At 44.6% G+C, this 21,456-nt stretch overlaps 1 protein-coding gene across 6 annotated transcripts in view; it reads right to left on the bottom strand.

Annotated features, from left to right (window-relative positions):
- Window positions 1-19,672, bottom strand: part of saxo4 (stabilizer of axonemal microtubules 4) — a 74,894-nt gene extending 55,222 nt beyond the window's left edge. For 4 of the 6 annotated variants that reach the window (XR_013548417.1, XM_078414835.1, XM_078414836.1 and 1 more), the window contains exons 1-6: window positions 19,305-19,359; window positions 10,840-10,878; window positions 6,849-6,971; window positions 5,364-5,481; window positions 3,837-3,990; window positions 1,146-1,274 (exon numbers count right to left, since the gene is read on the bottom strand). Coding sequence is in view for 3 of the 6 variants with exons in the window: in XM_078414835.1 (XP_078270961.1) it covers window positions 1,146-1,274; window positions 3,837-3,990; window positions 5,364-5,481; window positions 6,849-6,954 (507 nt within the window). In the remaining 3 variants the exon portion in view is untranslated. Of the gene's footprint in view, window positions 1-1,145; window positions 1,275-3,836; window positions 3,991-5,363; window positions 5,482-6,848; window positions 6,972-10,839; window positions 10,879-19,304; window positions 19,363-19,542 lie in introns of those variants that run through there. The other 2 variants (XR_013548419.1, XR_013548418.1) reach the window with 2 other exon arrangements.
- Window positions 19,673-21,456: the final 1,784 nt, after the last annotated feature.

The following is a 21,456-nucleotide window of genomic DNA, read 5'->3' as shown; positions in this document are numbered from 1 at the left end:
CCCCATTCCTTATTGTGTATCAAAAGAAAAGTTCATTAAAAGACCAGCAAACGTTCTTTTTGGTAAAAAACGACTTTACGGAATAATAAATTCTTAAAAATGATTCTAATTGACTTTTCATATTCTGAATAAGACAGGAAATCTAACCCATTTGAGCAAATGGTTCACCCTATCTGTCCTTTAAAGACCATTTACAGGCCATGAGCATAACATCAACAGATTCAAGCAGGGTCACTGCTCTTGAAACTGGAGCTCATGGATGTGAAGAATCTGATCTAAGATAGTCAGTGCTAACTTGCCTATGATACAGCTGGTTGAGCCGCTGACACATAGTGCCAGAGACCCGGGTTCGATCCAGACATCGGCCAACGTCTGTGTGTGTGTGAGGTTTGCACGTTCTCCCTGTGACCGCGTGGGTTTCCTTCGGGTGCTCTGGATTCCTCCCACATCTCAAAGGCAGACGGGTTTGTTAGGTTAATTGTCCTCTGTTAATTGTTCTGAGTGTGTAGGGAGTGGATGAGAAAGTGGGACAACATGGAACTAGTGTGAACGGATGATCGATGGTCGGCGTGGACTCGGTGGGCAAAAGAGCCCGTTTCCACGCTGTGATGCTAAACGAAAGTAGAAGATGAGGAGCAAATATAATGAGAGTGAGAAGGTTCTGACATGGGCCCAGGCCATTTGCCATGGCTACAGATTCCAGGAACACAGGTGAAAATGTGATCTTAGTGCAAATAGTTATTTGTCCAAATTTGGAAAATAGGTAATAAATAGCTCAACTAATTCAATGATTTTTGCACCCTGCATCTGCCAGCAAAGGCAGTGTTTTTGATGCAGTCTTTTTCTTTTTACTGTCTTGCAAATCTATGTGTAATGTATGCACAAATTATGTTTTTGTGTGTTTATTTGTGTTTATGTGCCCGTAATGCTACTTCAATCATGATTTTCGTCTCAGTTATACTTCACCGCATTGTGTATACGGCAATAAATTTGACTTGTGTAGAAAGGAACGGCAGATTTTGGTTTATACTGAAGATAGACACAAAGTGCTAGAGCAACTCTGCAGGTCAGGCAGCACTTCTGAAGAAAGTAGATGGGTGACGTTTTGGGTCAGGACCCTTCCTGAGACTCACATGACTACTTACATGGCCTTCGTTTTCTTGTACCACCGGGTCTTTTGGTTGAAGTTGATGCAGTAATGGTACGTGCTTGGGTTCAGTTCTTGTGATAGTCGGTGGTACGTGATCTCTTGTATCAATGTGAACTTCTTTTAGCTGTGTGATAGAGGTGAAAATTAAACTAACACATATTAAAAATAAATATTAATAATATAACAAATATGAATTATACATTGAATATTAATCAACTAAATATATTAAAGTGTTCTTTAACACAGCAGAGTTAAAGTCTGAAATATATGATTTTCAATTCTAAAATACATTCTTGATAGGTTTAATAGAAAAGATCCAATCTGGAAATGTGTTATTTGATAAGGACATAAAATATCCAGGATTTAATTATTTGGCCTGATCCAAAGAGTGGAAAGATTTGTTAAATTGGCTTAAAGTTTCTCAGCTCTCAAACCTGTTAAAATCTTGTAACTTAAGTTGCTGCTAATTCTGGAACAAAACATAAAGTGCTGGAGGAACTCTGCAGGTCAGGCAGCATCTGTGGAGGGAATGAACAGAGAACATTTCAGGTCTGGACCCGCCTTCAGCCCGAAATGTCAGCCATCCATTGCCTACTGAGAAGTTTGATGCCTGCCCCGCTGAATTAGTGCAGCATTTTGTGTCTTTCCTTAGTAAACTAGTATCTGCACTTCCTTGTGTCTACATTTAAGAATTTCTTTCGGTGAGGTGGGTTTTATCCTGCCCAAAGATAATAGAGCAGAGCATGATAGACCACTCGACCCTAAAAACCATAGTATGTCACGGTGCCATTTTAGTCGGCAGAAACTTGCAGAAACATTTATAAAGAAAAATAACAAAAATCTGTCAATTGATAGATGAGATATATTCTGCATTTTTATGGTATCATCACACATACTGTTCCCCCAAAACACTGATTACACTGCGAGAGGCATAGCGAACGGCGGGTTTTGCTTACTAAAATGGCGGCCGTTATGCTCCTTTGTGTACTACACTTCAGTATAGGCGATTTCAACAGAGTGGTTCACCTTGCTCCTCTAGTATTTTTGATCCTGCCCCTCCTCTCTTCCCACTTTCTCCCCTCCCCCCCCCCCCCCCTCCCCGCAACAATCAGCCTGAATAAGGGTCCTGACCCAAAACATCACCTATTCATGTTCTCCGAGATGCTGCCTGACCCGCTGAATTACTCCAACACTTTGTGACTTTTTCTGTAAACCAGCATCTGCAGTTCCTTGTGTCTACATTTAGTTCTCCGCACGTCACAATCATGTAAGAATTTTCTGAGTGATTAAAGGAAATGTTGGATGCGTTGATAAAGTTTGGCTCGGCTCTCCATAATCTTCAAAGATGAAAAATAAATTATCTGAATATTTTTTAATGTCATTTTCTTTATGAAGAATAAATTTTGCCTTTGGGGTTAAGTTAGCAACAGGCTCATAACAAAATAGTTGGATCAAAGAGTTGGGATACTGTTTATATCTCAGTGCTACTTATCTCTGCTCCATAGCCCTGAGTTCTTGGCAGTCACAAAACTAGATCTTGGGAGATAGAAGAATACAAAGACCAGCAATATGAAAAATAATCTGTGATCTTTCTGGAAATTGACTCAATGGAAAAAAAAACAAAGGGTTCTATCCACTATGGTCACAGTTATTACATTTCAATTTGCCCTGCCAAAAGAGTACCAATATTTGCAGCTTTTAAGATGAACTTTTTTTCCTGTCAATTTTAACATTGCTTATGGTGGAATGTTATAGTATTAGCACAAGGGGATCTGGGGTAGAAGTTACTTAAGATCAGAAAATTCAACATTCCCAACACTACCCAGGCAAAATATGAGGTGCTGTTCCTCCAATTTGCACGTGGCATCACTCTGGCAATGGAGGAGGATCAGAACAGAAAGGTCAGTGTGGGATAGACCACAAAAAGCTGGAGTAACTCAGTGGGACAGGTCAATGTGGGAATGGGAAGGGGAGTTGAAATGGTTGGCAACCGGAAGATCCCGTGGGCCTAGGCAGACCGTGCATAAGTGTTCAACAAAATGGTCGCCCTGGATACGTTTGGTATCGCCAAAGTACAGGAGGCCAGATTGGGAACAGCGGATGCACTAGATGAGGTTAGAGGAGGTACATGCAAACTTCTGCAAGATACTCCAGCACCTTGTGTCTCTCTTTGGTATCAACCGGCAGCAGCCTCTCTTGGGTTTGCTTGTGCAGCTTACAACCCAGCCTTATGAATATTGATTTCTCTCATTTCAAGTAACTCCTACATTCTCTCCTCCCCTTCCTTGAGTTGTCCTACCTGTTCCACTTTTCGCATCCTTGTATCCCTCTCATTAGCATATCTTCCCCAGCCAACAGTAGGCCATTATGGACACCAACCTTTCTGACGTCATCTGTTGATGGCCTTGATTTGTTCTGGCCTTTTATCACCTCCAGTTTCCCCCCAACCTCCCTCCCCCTCCCCCCCCCCCCCCCCAACCTCTAGCTTTCAGTCTGAAGAAGGGTTCCGAGCCGAAATGTCACCCATTCCTTTTCTCCAAAGATGCTGCCTTACCCTCTGAGTTACTCCAGCATTTTGTGTCTATCTGCAGGGCTTTGTTTCTATTTCTGAACTTTATGTTACATTCGTATTATTTAACTGCCATTGCAGACCCAATGGATCGCCAAACTTTGAGTGCTTCCTTACATCTTTGAGGTATGGGAAGTTTAGTGGCTTTGTCCGCATGAATCCACTGCCCACCGAATGTAATTTGTGAGGAAAATCTTCTTTGCCATCAGGACGTCCATAAGGCACAAAGTGCTTCTTTGTTACCGAGAGGTAATTATCTTGTACAATCTGCCTAAAGGGAAATAATGTGAATAGGCAAGTTAAATATTTCAAGCTATTTATCTCCACCTAATCAATTTCATTGCAAACCTCCAATGGAGTGAGATGTGGATTAGTTTAGTTAAATAGTTTAGTTTAGTTTAATTTGGTTTGGTTTAGCTTAGTTTTGTTTAGTTTTTAGTTGAGTTTAGTTTAGAGATACAGCATGGGGACAAGTTCTACAGCCCACCAGCTATCACCCGTACACTAGCACTATTTATTTCAATATATGGCGATCAGTACCCCTTATTTCTCTCACTGCACCACTGCACATTGACCTACTGATTCTATCCAGCTTGTTACATTGCGTATTGCATTGGTCTTGACTTTATTTCCCAATTATGTGTCATATCCACTAACTTGCCTATGTCCAACAATCCCCACCTACATCTCCCCTCCCCCTCCATATACATTCCTTCCTCTAGCCTAAAAATTCACAACTCTTCAATCCTTTAAGGCTTCTGAATGCTCACTCCATAAACTAGGGTACTGTCTGATTCATCTCCACCCCTTTGCAGACATTGGACTTTGTCTCTGGAACTGATGCGCTACAATGCTGAGAACTATATTCTGCACTCTGTATCTTCCCCCTTTGCGCTGCCTATTGTGATTGAGTTTGGCTTGATTGGATTTAGTTTTAGTTTTTCTAGAGATACAGCATTATAACAGGCTCTTTGGTCTGAGCCGGCCAGCGATCCCCACACATTAACCCAAGCCTACACACACTAGGGACAATTTACCCTTAAACCGAATATACAAATCCAAGCCAATTAACCTACAAACCTCTATGTCTTTGGAGTGTGACAAGAAACCGAAGATCTCGGAGAAAACCCTCGCGGAACAGATAGCACCCGTAGTCGGGATTGAACCCAGCGCTGCAAGCGCTGTAAGGCAGCAACTCTAGCGCTGCGCCACCGTGCCACCCATTTATTTCTGTATATCTGGTTTGATTGGATAGCATGCACAACAAAAGCTTTTCACGGTACCTTGGTGCACTTGACAATAAACTAAACGAAACTAGGTTGTCTGCTACTCAAGTGGAATATGAGCTGCACGTTGGTTTACAATAAAGTAACACTGTTTTCAGCAGATAGCTCATGCCAGGCCTTCGATTTTGCTGTAAAACTGAAGTACAAGTAGTCTGGCAGTAAAAGGACAGCAGGAAAATGAGGGTCAGGACTCTGAGCATTGACCTGAATGATTCACTGCCCTGAAGGGTCACATCACCTAACCATGTTCTGCAAAGATGCTGCCTGAACTGCTGAGTTACTCCAGCACTTTGTGCCCTTTTGCGTATTGACCAGCGCCAGCAGTTCTTTGCTTCTCCTCTGATGAAGGGCCACTCACCCAAGCACTGGATTATCAAGTATGTCCAAAGAGGGTGTGTACTGCAGCACAGGTCTCGTATTGGTCACATATCCAGCTCCGGAATGGTTACCTGTCCTGGGTACAAAGCCTTCATGACCTAGAAAACAAACGCTTTGATTGAATTAAATTGGCCCTTAATTCCCCCCCAACCCCCACTCCCCCACATTTTCCCTGCCCCCCTTAACAATCTCCTCCCGCTAAAACCTCCAAGATCTTAAACTTCACGTCCACCCATTGCAATTGGAGACTTGCAGATGTGGAACTCAATTAGCGGAGAACTGGGGCAGAGCAAAATGCGTTCCTGTAACACTTCCAAAAAACGAGAGCTTCAGGCTGTAGACAGAGATGAAGTTCCATCAGAGAGAGTGATTTGATCAGCTTTCAGCCACGTCTTCTAATAAGTTAAATTATGTGTGGTATTAATAACAATCTCATTAAACTTATGGCTGCTAGGAATGCATGGTAGAAACTGCGCACTCACAACCCATAATTTTTTAAGTAATTTGGCTCCGCCACTGGCAGGCATGGATAAACTATAAACACTGCAAAGAAGATAAAAAGATCCAATTTTATTTTTGTTTTGGTCTGCTTTACTTTAGAGTTACGGCACGGAAACAGGCCCATCGGCCCATCGAGTCCATGCCGACCAGCGATCACTCCGTACAGTAGCACTATCTATCACACCAGGGGTCAATTTTACAATTTTTATCGAAGCCAATTAACCTACAAATCCGCATGTCTTTGGAGAGTGAGAGGAAACCGGAGCACCCGGAGAAAACTCACGCTGTCACGGGGAGAACGTAGAAACTACGTACAGACAGCACCCGTATTCAGGATTGTACCTGGGTCTCTGGCGCTGTAAAGCAGCAATTCTACTGCTGAGCCACTGTGCCACACTAAAACACTAGGGGCAATTTAAGGAGGTCATCCTCTATGAAGGAACGTGCATTTTTTTATAAGCAATGTATGTGAACAAAAAACACAAATTAATCAAAAAGTCTTTTAAAAGAACCTGAGAGGCAACTTTTTCCACACAGAGGGTGGTGGATATTTGGAGCAAGCTGCCAGAGGAGGTAGTTGAGGCAGGTACAATAAAAGCATTTAAAAGACATTTGGACAGGTACATGGATAGGACAGGATTCGAGGGATACAGGCCAAACGCAAGTAGGTGATACTAGTGTAGATGGGGCGTGTTGGTCGGTGTGGGCAAGTTGTGCTGAAGGGACAGAGTTCCTCTCTGTATGACTCTATGATACTTGTACTGAACTTTATACAAAAAATAATTTTGCTGTACCTCGCTCGGTACATGTGACAACTAAAGTGCCATTGAATGAGGCACCATTGAATAAAGTCCTAGCCTGAACCTGTTTTAAACGGCGCATCCTTAACACCAACTTAGTGGCTCTGCACACTTTGCTCTTGCGTTGAATCCATGGCACCAGGAACCACTCTAAGCTCTCTCACCATAAGATGTTGAATATGTTGTGGAGTAGAATTTCAGGGGGTCCACATCTGCGCCAAAACTTGTCTTTGTATAGTGCGGTGTTCTGTCAACAGAGAGCAACGCCATTTTGCAACAACTTTACTCTGAAACAAGATAGTTTGTTGGAAATTTTACTATGAATCCTAATAGACAATAAACAATAGACAATAGGTGCAGGAGGAGGCCATTCGGCCCTTCGAGCCAGCACCGCCATTCAATGTGATCATGGCTGATCATTCTCAATCAATACCCCATTCCTGCCTTCTCCCTATACCCCCTGACTCCGCTATCCTTAAGAGCTCTATCTAGCTCTCTCTTGAATGCATTCAGAGAATTCCACAGATTCACAACTCTCTAATGACTCAATTGATCAAAAATGTACAGAGCTTTCATCAGAATTTATGTATAATTTATATATAATTTATATTTTTGTGTGCTATGTGCTGCTCCAAGCAAAATTTTCACTTTTATACCCGTACCTCATATTTTTAGTTATTTTTTAGTAGTTTTTAGACATACATCGTGGAAACAGGCCCTTCGGCCCTTCTGAGTCCGCCCTTCGGCCCATTGAGTCCGCACCGACCCTTTCATTACCGATCCTACACCCCAGGGACAATTTACAGAGTCCAATAAATCGACAAACCTATACATCTTTGGAACATGGAAGGAAACCGGAGCACTCGGAGAAAATCCACGCGGGCACAGGGAAGGTACCAACTCCATAAGGACAGCACCTGTAGTCAGGATCGAACCTGGGACTCTGGCGCTGCGAGGCAGGAACTCTACCGCTGCAACACCAATTGCTACCTCATCTTACTTGTCCTTATGACAATGAACTTGACTTAAATTGATCAGATGGAATAGAGGTAAGAACTTTAGATCACAGAGGAAAAAGTGGAAGAAAACCATTGCGGACTGGAAGATCACTTTAACAAATTAATATTTCTCATTTCAATAAAGTGCTCTTTCCATTTATAGCTGTGGTGCCAAACATCTTTACACAGCTACTTTCCTCTTCAAATATTCTTGCACAGCAGACAATCCACACATAACTTTGCAAGTACACTTCAGACCACTGGCATTTCTCTGGAGCTTTTCCAAGAACAATTTATTTCCCCAAAAATTCCTACTGAACTCTCTTCCCGTAGCATCTACGCACAAATACTTAACATGAATTTGCAAACTTTCTTTCACTTCAAGAGAAGTTAAAAAATGCAAATGGAATACTGAATTTGTATGAAATATAAACATAGAAATCACATCCATTCTTTCAAGTCTCTTTCACAGATTAGGAACAAGAGATATCCATAGGGCAATACAGGACAGGATCTCCCGGTCCACAAATATTTTAACTCCCCTTCCCATTCCCACACTGACCTTTCTGCCCTGGGCCTCCTCCACTGTCAAGAGTGAGGCCACACACAAATTGGACGGACAGCACTTCATATTTCACTTGGGCATCTTACAACCTTGCGGTATGAATATTGATTTCTCTAATTTCAAGTAACCCTTGCATTCCCTCTCTCTCCACCCTAATCGTCCAGCTAGCTCCACTGTTTGCATCCACATATCACTTTGTTATCACCTCTTGCACAGCCAACAGTGGACCATTGTAGGCTCCACCTTTCCTTGGGCATCGTTCAGATTTGTTCTGAGCTTTTTCACACCTCTAGTTTTCCTCTCCCCTGACCCTCAGTCTGAAGAGGGGTCTCGACCGGAGATGCTGACTTTTCTCCAGAGATGCTGACTGACCCGCTGAGTTACTCCAGCATTTTGTGCCGATCTTTGGTGTAAACCAGCATCGGCAATTCCTTCCTACACAGGAACAGGCCCTTCAGCCCACAATGTCCTTGCGGAACATGATACCAAGTTAAACTAATCTTGTCTGCCTGCACGTGATCCATAGCCCTCCATTCCCTGCATATTCATGTGCCTATCGAAGAGTCTCTTAAATTCCCCATTTATATCATCACCTCTGACAGCACATTCTAGCTGCAATCTTCTCCACTAAAATCTACCCAACAAAACTTGGCAATTTCTACGCAAACAACATTCATTATTTTTGTTTTGCTTTTTTACAGAAGGGAAAAGAATAATTCTTCCAATTAGGGATAAAATGTCTTGAATATGTCTTGCACAACTATTTTATAAATCGTTCTCGTTGTCCTCCTCTGCATTGTTATCTAAGTCAATATGTCATCCACAATATAAAGAACAAAGTGAGCCGTTGCATTCTAAATGGTTGAGCTAAGGTGTGATTGCTCTATGTGTTGTGTAGAAACAAACCGCAGATGCTGGTTTATACCGAAGATAAACACAAAGTGCTGGAGTAACTCAACGGATCAGGCAGCATCTCTGGAGAAAAAAAATGGGTGACCTTTCGAGTTGGGACCCTTCTTCAGACTGAAGAAGGGTCTTGACCCAAAACATCACCCATCCTTTTTTTCCAGAGATGCTGTCTGACCAGCTCTTTGTGTCTATCTTCTGCTCTATTTGTTATTGGACGTCAAATAGTACAACTTAATATGTTATTTGCTTTAGTCATAACTTTTGGACAATGGTTCGCAATTAATGGCAAGACCCTGAACAGCATTGATGTGGAGACGATCTTAGCGTCCAAGTCCATAGCTCCCTGGAAGTGGCAACACAAATAGATAGAGTGGTAAAGAAGGCATATATCCTGATCTTTTCTCGCCTCCAGCTATTCACCCGAGGTATTCCCTGACTCTCTAAGTTACTCCAGCACTTTGTGCCTATCTGTGGACCCTTGCCTTCGTTAGTCGGGGCATTGAGTATAAGTCAGGAAGTCACAATGCTGCTTCATGGGACTTTGGTTAGGCCGCATTTGGAGTATTGAGGGAAGTTCTGGTCACCCCGTTACAGGAAGGTTGTGGATAATAGACAATAGACAATAGACAATAGGTGCAGGAGGACGCCATTCGGCCCTTCGAGCCAGCACCGCCATTCAATGTGATCATGGCTGATCATTCTCAATCAGTACCCCGTTCCTGCCTTCTCCCCATACCCCCAGACTCCGCTATCCTCAAGAGCTCTATCCAGCTCTCTCTTGAATGCATTCAGAGAATTGGCCTCCACTGCCTTCTGAGGCAGAGAATTCCACAGATTCACAACTCTCTGACTGGAGGCTTTAGACAGGTTGCAGAAGAGGTTTACCGGCATGTTGCCTGGACTAGAGGGTATTAGCTACAGGGAAGGGGTTGAACAGATTTGGATTCTTTGCTCTGGAATGTCAGAGGTAGAGGGAAGACCTGAGTGAAGTATATAAAATTACGAGAAGAATAAGTAGCATGGGGAGGCAGAACCTCTCTCCCAGGACGGAAATATAAAATACCAGAGGGCGTAGCATTAAGGAGAGAGGGGCAAGGTTTAATGGAGAGGTACAGAGCAAGTTTCTTTACACAGGGGGGTGGTGAGTGCCTGGAAAGTGTTGCCAGGGGTGGTGGAAGCAGATGAGTTAGTGGCATTTAAGAGATTGGTGGATAGGCACATGGATTTGCAAGTAATGGATTATGTGTAGGCAGAGGATATTAGTTTAACCTGGCATCATGTTCGGCACAGACATTGTCAGCCTAAGGGCCTGTTCCTGTGCTGTCCGGTTCTATGTTCTGTGTCCCATGGACACTTAATCCTAAACTTGCCTGCAAAACACACATTCCGCAAAGTCAAATTTTAAAAATCATAAATTGCCACATCACTTTTACCTGCCAACTGATTCATTAGTTGGTGTACGTCACACTAGTATCTAAAATGCTGTTGCTTGTATATAATAAAGTGTATCAAAATTTGCTTTGCAAAGATATGTTCTTCACAGTCATTACAGCCAAGTCAAAATGTTCACACCATGTTTCTTGGACCTAGATGTAGCAATGCAGTAGGGAAAAAAGCTTGATGTGTGATCAGAGCAGCCTATAACACATAACCAATGCCAGCATATAAATAAATAGAACTTGCCATGAAAGAGAAATCAGCTTCTTCGTAAGCTTTTGAAATCTAGAGTGAAATTGGAAAATCATATTAGTCAGTTGTCAACAGAATAAAAAATGTCCATCCCATGATCAGAGATGATTCCAAATTATTCTTCAACTAATATTTCTAAGTACAAAGCAAAATTTTCACCTGATTGATTGATCGATTGAAAGATACAGCACGGAAGCAGGCCCTTCGGCCCACTGAGTCCATGCCGACTATCACTCATCGTTTGCACTAGTTCCATGCTATCCTACCATTTGCACCCACTCCATACCCACCAGAGGCCAATTAACCTACAAACCCGCACGTCTTTCGGATGTGGGAGGAAACTGGAGCCCCCAGAGAAAACCCATGCGGTTACAAAGAAAAGTTGCAAACTCCACACAGACAGCAACCACGGTCCAGGATCAAACCCGGGTCTCTGGCACCGTGAGGCAGCGGCTCGACCAGTTGCGCCACTGTGCCACCTGTTAACACGATCTATTCTTCGCCACCTGGCATCTGGTTCAATGCCTGCTACAATGCTGAGAACCACATTCTGCACTCTGTATCTTTCCTTTCGCTCCACCTGGTGCACTTGCCTTTGACTTTACGTATTGTGTTATTTATGTATGTATTTATGTATAGTGTTATCTGATTTCATTGGATAGCGGGCAAAACAAAGCTTTTCACTACGGCACGTGACAATGATAAACTTAAACCTAAACAATGTATAGAATCGCTGCCTCAAAGAATCAGCCAGCATAATCAGAGACCCACAACACCCCTGCCATTGGGAAGAAGGTGCAGGAAACTGAAAACTGTAACGTCCAGGTTCAGGAACAGCTGCTTCCCTACAACCATCATGGTATTAAACACTACAACCTCCAAATAGGCTCCGAACTAAACATAGCACAAAAAGTAAGGAAATTTGTGTTTGGTAGATTATTTCTTTGTTGTAACAATGCTTCTTGGCAATAAATCTTATACCGTTGGAAAGCCTGTTTATTTCCCTTTTAAATGGTGCCACATTTGTAAGGAACATGCATTTGTGGGATGAGCAGCAGAGCTGAGTATGTGGGTTGCGCCCATGAAAAATCTGCCAAATCTTCTCTGCCAATGCCGAACAGCTTATTCTGCCATTGACTCTTGTTCGGTGTTGTTTGGTGGATGGATGATTGAAGTCTGAAGAAACAAGACATATTGGCAATTTAACAATTTATTCATTTAATAAACAGGAGCCTCAGTAGCGTGTGGAAGAACCATACACAGCCACAACAGCCTGGCACCTCCTCCTCATGCTGGTCACCAGCCTGGTCACACACTGTTGTGGGATGGCATCCCATTCTTCAACCAGCATTTGTCGCAAGTCAGCCAACGTGGTTGAGTTGGTCACTCTGGCACGAACAGCACGCCCAAGCTGATCCCACAAGTGTTCAATGGGGCTGAGGTCAGGACTGCTGGCAGGCCATTCCATCCTCTCCACTCCCAAATTCTGGAGGTAGTCTCTGAGAAACCCTGCTCTGTGGGGGCGAGCATTGTCATCTTGGAAGATAGAGTTCGGTCCCAGACTGTGGAGATATGGGATTGCCACTGGTTGCAGAATCTCATCTCGATATCTCTCTGCATTGAGATTTCCTCCAATGATGACAAGCCTCGTTTTTCTAGTGAGGGAGACACCAGCACAAACGGGCCTGACGGTGAAGGGCAGTCATGGCAGGCCTCCTGGCAGCCCTATGAGATCGGAGATCGGCTGCGTGCAGTCTGTTCCGAATTGTCTGGGCAGAGAGCCGTCGGCCATATCGTCCTGCAAACCTTGACTGCAAATCTGTAGAAGACAGCCTATGGTTCCTAAGTGCTGACAGGATGAGGAAACGGTCTTCTTCGGGTGTCGTCTTCTTGGGACACCCACTTCGCTGTCTGTCTCTGACATCCCCCGTTATTTGGAACTTGGCCTTCACTTTGGAGATGGTAGTAGGGCTCACTCCAAATAATGCCGCAACTTGGTTTTGCGGAACACCAGCTTGAAGTTGCCCTATCGCACGGGCCCTATCCAGATCAGTCAAACGTGGCATGCCGATTCTTGGAGCAGACACCTACTGACCACTGTAGCAGGGCCCATGCTCACAGATGCTGCCAATCAGGTGCTAATCAGGCACCTGATTGTCAGCACCTGGGGGTACCAGAAGCACAAAACATGAGTCAATAGCAACAGCAGAATAAGCTGTTTGGCATTGGCAGAGAAGATTTGGCAGATTTTTCATGGGCGCAACCCATATACTCGGCTCTGCTGCTCATCCCACAAATGCATGTTCCTTACAAATGTGGCACCATTTAAAAGGGAAATAAACAGGCTTTCCAACGGTATAAGATTTATTGCCAAGAAGCATTGTTACAACAAAGAAATAATCTACCAAACACAAATTTCCTTACTTTTTGTGCTATGTTTATATAGGCTAGGGAACATTATTTTTGACTTTGCACTAGTATTGTCTATTTATTTGTCTGTTCTCTTTATATACTGAACATTTTTTTTAAATTATGGGTTTTACAGAGTAAAATATGTACATGTCTATTGTGTTCCTGCAAGTAGGAATTTCATTGTTCCGTTTCAGGACATATGACAATAAAACACTCTTGACTCTATCTTGACTTTGTATTTAATATTATTTATGAATAAAGATTATTTTTGAAATAAACAAAAGTAGATGAACCTCAGGGTCATATTTCAACGTGCTAATGTTATTACATGGCATGCTCAATGCCATCAATGAGAGATGGATTTCCAAGCAACTGTACCCGAGACGGTCTTTCCATTGATTCTCAACTGCTACTATTCCCCTGCCCTCTAGTGGACTTAACCAATCTGTACATGTTGGCTTTTTAGTTTAGTTTGGATGCAAGGAACTGCAGAAGCTTTAGACTTCAGATTTTCAGAAACAGGCCCAAGCCTGTACACTAACATTACCCAAACACTAGGGACAATTTACAATTTCTTACCAAAGCCAAATTAACCTACAAACCTGTATGTCTTTGGAGTGTAGGAGGAAACCGGAGCACCCGGGGAAAACCTACGCGATCACAGGGAGAACTCGGTACAGACAGCACCCGTAGTCAGGATCAAACCCAGGTCTCTGGTGCTGTGCCACCGTGCCGCCCCTGGTTTACAAACCGTTCACAAAGTGCTGAAGTAACTCAGTGGGTCAGGCAGCGTCTCTGGAGAATATGGATAGGTGACATTTTGGGTATGGAACCCTTCTTTAGGGTGAATGGGTGATTGACAGCCGGTGTGGACTCCGTGGGCCAAAGGCTTGTTTCCATGTTGTAATTCCAAACTAAACAAAACTAAACTGAACCATAAGAACAAGTCGCAACCACAAGAATCTGCAGATGCTGGAATCTTGAGCAAAACGCAAAGTGCTGGAGTAACTCAGCGGGTCAAGCAGCATCTGTGGAGGGAATGGATAGGTGACGTTTCTTCAAACTGATTGTGGCAGGGGGGAGAAAGCAGGAAAAGTTGTGGGGGCAGGGCAAGTAGAAGAAATACGAAATTTGAAGTCAGAGGAAAGAATATAGATGGAAGTTGATGGGGATGGGCGAAATAAGTGTGGGTCCAGGTGGGGCACAGGGAAGAGAGGGAGAGGAAAAAAGGTTATTTGTAGGTTATTCACCTAAAATTTGGAGAATTAAATGTTCATACTGTTAGATTGTAAGCTACCCAAGAATAGACCAAATTGCCAACACACATATTCACAAACATCTTTGCTGCTTTGGGCAGTTAAGCTGCAACTTTAGTTTTAGTTCTAGAAATACAGCGTGGAAACAGCCCCTTCGGCCCACGGAGTCCATACTAACCAGTGATCACCCATACACTAGTTCTGTTTTGCACACTAGCCAATTAACCCACAAACCCACACTTCTTTGGGATGTGGGAGCAAACCGGAGTCTCTGGTGGTGTGAAGCAGCAACTCTACCGCTGAGAGGCAACAACTCTATGGATGCACCACTGTGTCCGAATGAAATTTGTTGGAACCTGGGATCAAACCAGGGACCTTTAAGAACTTCAGTCCAACGCTCTCCCAACTGAGCTACTTAAACTGCTTCAGTTGTGGTGGCTTGAACAATTGAGAGGTTTCTGAGGGAAAGCAGTGGCCCATACAGGGATCAAACCCACGACCTTGGCGTTATTAGCACCACGCTCAAACCAACTGAGATAACCGGCCCAACTGCTCTACTGCCACATTACTAGAGCATAGAACAGTGCAGCACAGGAACAAGCACTTCAACTCACAATGTCTTTGCTGAACGTGATGCCAGGAAATACTAATTTCCTCTGCCTGCAAGTGATCCATAACCCTCCACTCCCTACGTACCCATGTGTCATCTACAAACCTGTTAAACGCCAGTATCGTATCGGCCTCCACCACCACCCCTGGCAGCACGTTCCAGGCACCCGCCACCCTCTGTCTTTGAGAACAGTATTGCAATTTGTAATTCGGAGGAATTGGAAGGGCCAAGGGTAGAATCTTCTAAGAAATGAGTAGATAATCTGAAGGTGAAAAAGGGGAGGGAGATCAACTGATCATTTGACCGTGTTAATTGTGGAATCACACAAAGCAGGCCACTGGAGGTGAGAGAGTGCTGGAAAATAACACATTTAAAATGCGTCATCTTTCACACCGAATTATTGAATCTGAAATGCATTGAATTATATAAGCCTCCACTTTGCAAGCAAATTACTTTTGATACCCTGATGAAATAGGTGAACTGTTATGATGGATGAAATAGATAAATAATAATAAAATTAACACTTGGTATATTATCAATTTAAATTTGCACCTAACAACACTTCCTAGGTTTACTTTTCATTGCCTTGTGCCTGATTCCTGTTTGCACTATTCTTTTCCATGTTTAACAGTGGTGCAGCGGTAGAGTTGTGTTAAGAGGGAAAGATAGATCAGCCACGATTGATTGGTGGAGTAGACTTGATGGGCCACATGGCCTAATTCTGCTCCTATAACTTTTCAACTTACAAACTTATGAGATGTTGCCTTTCAGCGCCAGAGACCCGGGCTGAATCCCGACTGTGCGTGCTGTACGTACGGAGTTTGTACGTTCTCCCTGTGACCACGTGGGTTTACTCTAGCACTTTGCAGCTTTTATTGTAAACCATTTTTTTTATGTAATGGGTGATGGGTTCCTGGGATGGCAGGACTTTCATATGAAGAAAGACTGGATAGACTAGGCTTGTACTCGCTGGAATTTAGAAGATTGAGGGGGGGTCTTATAGAAACTTACAAAATTCTTAAGGGGTTGGACAGGCTAGATGCAGGAAGATTGTTCCCGATGTTGGGGAAGTCCAGAACAAGGAGTCACAGTTTAAGGATAAGGGGGAAGTCTTTTAGGACAGATGAGAGTGGTTTTTCACACAGAGAGTGGTGAATCTGTGGAATTCTCTGCCACAGAAGGTAGTTGAGGCCAGTTCTTTGGCTATATTTAAGAGGGAGTTAGATGTGGCCCTTGTGGCTAAAGGGATCAGGGGGTATGGAGAGAAGGCAGGTACGGGATACTGAGCTGGATGATCAGCCATGATCATATTGAATGGCGGTGCAGGCTCGAAGGGCCGAATGGCCTACTCCTGCACCTATTTTCTATGTTTTTATGTTTCTATGGAACGCACTGCCAGGGATGGTGGTAGAGGCAGATGAGATAATGGTGTTTAAGAGGCTTTTAGATAACACATACTTATGTAGAGAGTGGAGGGATAAGGATCATGTACAGGCAGATGAGATTGGTTTATCTTAACGCCATGTATGGCATGAATGTTTTGGGATAAAGTGCCTGTTATCATGCTGTTCTGTTCTCTGTTCCATTACTTAAGCTTTGGCATCATGGTAACATCCTGGTGAATCTGTATTCCATGTTCACAGAAGAATTTTAGCAACAGCAGAAAACATCAGAATGCCAAGACAGCATCTCGAAAAGTTTGCAAATCGCAGACACAATGAACTGCAGATGCTGGTTTACAAAAAAAGGCACCAGGTGTTGGAGTAACTCAGCGGGTCAGGCAGCATCTGTGGAGGAAATGGCATTTTGGGTCAGGGCCCTTCATCAGACTGGAAAAGAAGGCACTTTCTCCCCCTTTTACAATCAGTGGAAAGGTCCCAACCCGAAACGTCGCCTGTCCATTCCCTCCACAGATGCTGCCTGACCTGCTGAGTTACTCCAGCACTTTGTTCTACAAACAATTTCAGCGTTCTGGATACAGATGAGGGGAGGTTGAAAAAGGGTCCCAGCCCAAAACAACACCGATCCATGTCCTCCAGAGATGCTGCCTGACCCTCTGAGTTACTCGAGCACTTTGAATCTTCACCTACGTAGAACATGGCTGGGTGAAGTAGAGAGGTAGACAGATAGTCAATGAAATGAATGAATTAAGGGTGGCGCTGTGGCAGAACTGCTGCCTTACAGCGCCAGAGACCCAGGTTCGATTCTTACTACGGGTGCTGTCTGTACAGAGTTTGTGTGCTCCCCCTTTGACTGCATGGGTTTTCTCTGGGTTTGCTCCCACCCTCCAAAGACGTAGAGGTTTATTCGTTAACTGGCTTCGGTAAAATTGTAAGTTGTCCCTAGTGTGTAGGATAGTGCTAGTGTAGGGGGTGATCGCTCATCTGCGCAGATTCGATGGGCTGAAGGGCCTGTTTCCGCACTGTATCGCTAAAGAAATCTGGAAGTGCATCTCGTTCCAATGAAACCTCAGAGTGCATCTCACTTCAAGGCTAGTTCTATGTGTCGGGGTCACCATTGACCAATGTGAAGAAGGGTCCCGCTAAATCAGGCAGCAATGCGGTAAACCGCCTCTGCATCCTCTCCAAAGCCTCCATATAGAAACATAGAAAATAGGTGCAGGAGTAGGCCATTCGGCCCTTCGAGCCTGCACCGCCATTCAATATGATCATGGCTGATCATCCAGCTCAGTAGCCTGTACCTGCCTTCTCTCCATACCCCCTGATCCCTTTAGCAAAAAGGGCCACATCTAACTCCCTCTTAAATATAGCCAATGAACTGGCCTCAACTACCTTCTGTGGCAGAGAATTCCACAGACTCACCACTCTCTGTGTGAAGAAATGTTTTCTCATCTCGGTCCTAAAAGACTTCCCCCTTATCCTTAAGCTGTGACCCTTGGTTCTGGACTTCCCCAACATCGGGAACAATCTTCCCGCATCTAGCCTCTCCAACCCCTTAAGAATTTTATATGTTTCTATAAGACCCCCCCTCAGTCTTCTAAATTCCAGCGAGTACAAGCCCAGTCTATCCAGTCTTTCCTCATATGGGGTGACCAGAACTGCACACAATACCACACTCTCACTGAAAGTTGCAACACAAGTAGATAGAGTAGTACAGAAGGCCTATGGTACGCTTGCCTTCAAAAAACAAACTCAAAGCCTTCACATCCTTCCTGTAATGGGGGGACCAGAAGTGCACGCATTAATGCGGCCTGAACAAAGTCCTGTGAAGCCACATCATGGCTTCCTGATTCTGGTACTCACTGCCCCGACCAATGAAGGTAAGCCTTCACCTGAAGAATCTGAAGAAGGGTCCCGACCCGAAACTTCGCCCATGATTTCAATGATGCTGACTGACCCGCTGAGTTACCCCAGCACTATGTTTATCTTTCATTGCAAGACTTGTTGCTGCAAGTTTGTGAAATCTCAGATACTCTTAATGCAAACCATTCAGTGCTGAGCTAGCCGTAAGGGGGGAGGGTGCAGGGAGGCAGAAGAGCCCATTGCCCCTTCTCCCTTACCCCTGCTCCCTCCCCTTTGCCCCTTGCCCCTGCGCCCTCGCCCCTTGATATCTGCTCTCCCACCCCTTTCCCACCACTGCCCCGTACCCCTGTCCCTACTCCCTTGCCCCCTGTCCCCTCACACCATGCCCCTACTTCCTCACCCCTTGCCCCCACACTTCCTTGCCCCCTGATAACAGCTCTCTTACCCCTTAACCCTGCCCTCTCTCTTGCCCCTGACCACTGATATCTAATCCCTTAGCCCTTTCCATTGCTCCCTCGCCCTTTGCCCCAGTTCCTTCGCCCCTTGCCTTTGCCCCTTTTCCCCCCTGATGTCTGATCTCATGCCCCTCACCCCTCACCCCTGCCCCCCTCACCCCTTGCCCCTCCTGCCTTGCCCCCTTGATATCTGTCTCACACCCCTCACCCCTACCCCTTGCTCCCCTGATGTCTGCCCCCCTCACCCCTGGCCTCTACTCCCCCTCTGCTTCCACACCTCCCACTCTTGTCCCCTTACCCCCGAGCCCTTGCATCCACCCCTTCTGCAGCTCCCTCTCCAGCCTTGCCCCCCCTTGATATCTCTCCCTCACCCGCCACCCCTTTGCCCCTTCCCTTCCTCTTACCCCCTTACCCCTCTCTCCCCCCCCCCCCCCAGCCCCAGCCGCGGTACCTGCCCCTTTACCTGCGGCTGCCCCTTTACCTCCAGCTCTCCTCCACCCTCGCAGCGACGCTTACTGTTCGCAGCCTGGCAACCGTTGTCTCGGCAACTCGGTGACCATTGAGACAGCAACAGTGCTCGACACCAATACAATGCAATACAATGCAATGCAATGCAATGCAATGCCTACTTCAGTACCAGACCCTCCCCCGCAGCGTCAAGGGCAGAGCGCAGCCCGCGTTACATTCTGCATTAAACCCACCTTTGCCATTTATTTAACGTTGGTGAATGCATGTGTTCACAGAGTCAGAATTGTGTCAATGTTATATGTCCAGACAGCAGAACGTTGAAGTTGTTGCTTGCAGCAGCTTAACAGACCTGCAAACACGACATACATAGATAATATATTATAAATTAAAATTCAAAAAATTAATAAGCATCTTATTCCCAAAATGCTGGAGTAACTCAGCAGGTCAGGCAGCATCTCAGGAGAGATGCTGCCTGACCTGCTGAGTTACTCCAGCATTTTGGGAATAAATACCTTCGATTTGTACCAGCATCTGCAGTTATTTTCTTATAATAAACATCTTACATACACTGGAATACTTCTATACACCTTGTATACACTGGAATTTAGAAGGATGAAAGGAGATCTTATCGAAACGTATAAGATTATTAAGGGGTTGGACACGTTAGAGGCAGGAAACATGTTCCCAATGTTGGGGGAGTCCAGAACCAGGGGCCACAGTTTAAGAATAAGGGGTAGGCCATTTAGAACGGAGATGAGGAAAAACTTTTTCAGTCAGAGAGTTGTGAATCTGTGGAATTCTCTGCCTCAGAAGGCAGTGGAGGCCAATTCTCTGAATGCATTCAAGAGAGAGCTGGATAGAGCTCTTAAGGATAGCGGAGTCAGGGGGTATGGGGAGAAGGCAGGAACGGGGTACTGATTGAGAATGATCAGCCATGATCACAGTGAATGGTGGTGCTGGCTCGAAGGGCCGAATGGCCTACTCCTGCACCTATTGTCTATTGTCTACACGTTAATGGTGCTGGGGGTTTCAGAAGGCTCTGCCTCTTCCTAACGGATGATGGTCCTAAATTGAAACAATATTTGGACAGGTACATGGATAGGAAAGGTTTAGAATATTTAATTGGCTTATGTGGGGACAACAGAACAACAAGGTTCTCACTGTGTAGCAAGGAACTGCAGGTGGTCATTTACATCAAAGATAGACACAAAATGCTGGAGTAACTCAGTCAGCATCTCTGGAGAAAAGGAACGGGTGACGTTTCAGGTGGATTCCTTTCTTCAGATGGAGGTCTTATTTGCAGCAGCATAACAGAGCAGTGAACACAGTACACAGGGGTGGCACAGTGGTAGATTGGCTGCCTCACAGCGCCAGGGACCCGGGTTCGATCCTGACTACAGGTGCTGTCCGTACGGAGTTTGCACATTCTCCTCGTGACCGCGCGGGTTCTCTCCGGAAGCTCTAGTCTCCAAGCACATTCCATACACGTACAGATTTGCAGGTCAATTGGCTTGGTAAGTTGTAAATTGCCCCTAGTGTGGGATAGCGCTAATGTACGAGGTGATCACTGGTCAGGGCGGACTCGGTGGGCTGAAGGGCCTGTTTCCGCGCTGTATCTCTAAAGTAGCTCTAAAGCTTACCGAATCTCCTCAATCTTTGAAGGAGGTAAAGGCCTTTATGGACTTTGTTAAGACATGCAACACTATCTTTCAGCATTGTTTCACTCCTTTATTTTTAAATCCACACTGCAAGTAAAAATATCCCCCAGTGCACACGTCTTCTTCAGGCAGTCTTCAAAAGCATTCCTTTATAGATGATGCAGCTTGGTTTACCAACAGATTGCACCAGGCACAGTGCCAGGTGTACCTTTAAACAATTTAAATTCTGTATTTATTGTGTAAATAGAACGGCGGTCACTAGATATTGATTTCAAAGTTTAAGGTTAATTCATACCTGCAGCTTATACCAAGGTTAAAAATAGAACTAGCTTGGAATACAAAACTAATTCAACAAAAGTGAAAAATCACTATTTCAATAGCGCTTAATAGTGTTTTGCAATGTCTCCCAGCGCTTGTTATAACTGCACATTGAGTGGAGATATTGTTCTTTATGTTGTCATGCAGCCACTAAAGAGAGATACTTTATGG

The sequence above is a fragment of the Rhinoraja longicauda genome, chromosome 18 (genome assembly GCF_053455715.1).
Source record: "Rhinoraja longicauda isolate Sanriku21f chromosome 18, sRhiLon1.1, whole genome shotgun sequence".
In the NCBI taxonomy this organism is placed as follows: Eukaryota; Metazoa; Chordata; class Chondrichthyes; order Rajiformes; family Arhynchobatidae; genus Rhinoraja; species Rhinoraja longicauda.
The sequence above is the reverse complement of the archived record's forward strand: the minus strand, read 5'-3'. Positions and strand labels throughout refer to the sequence as shown.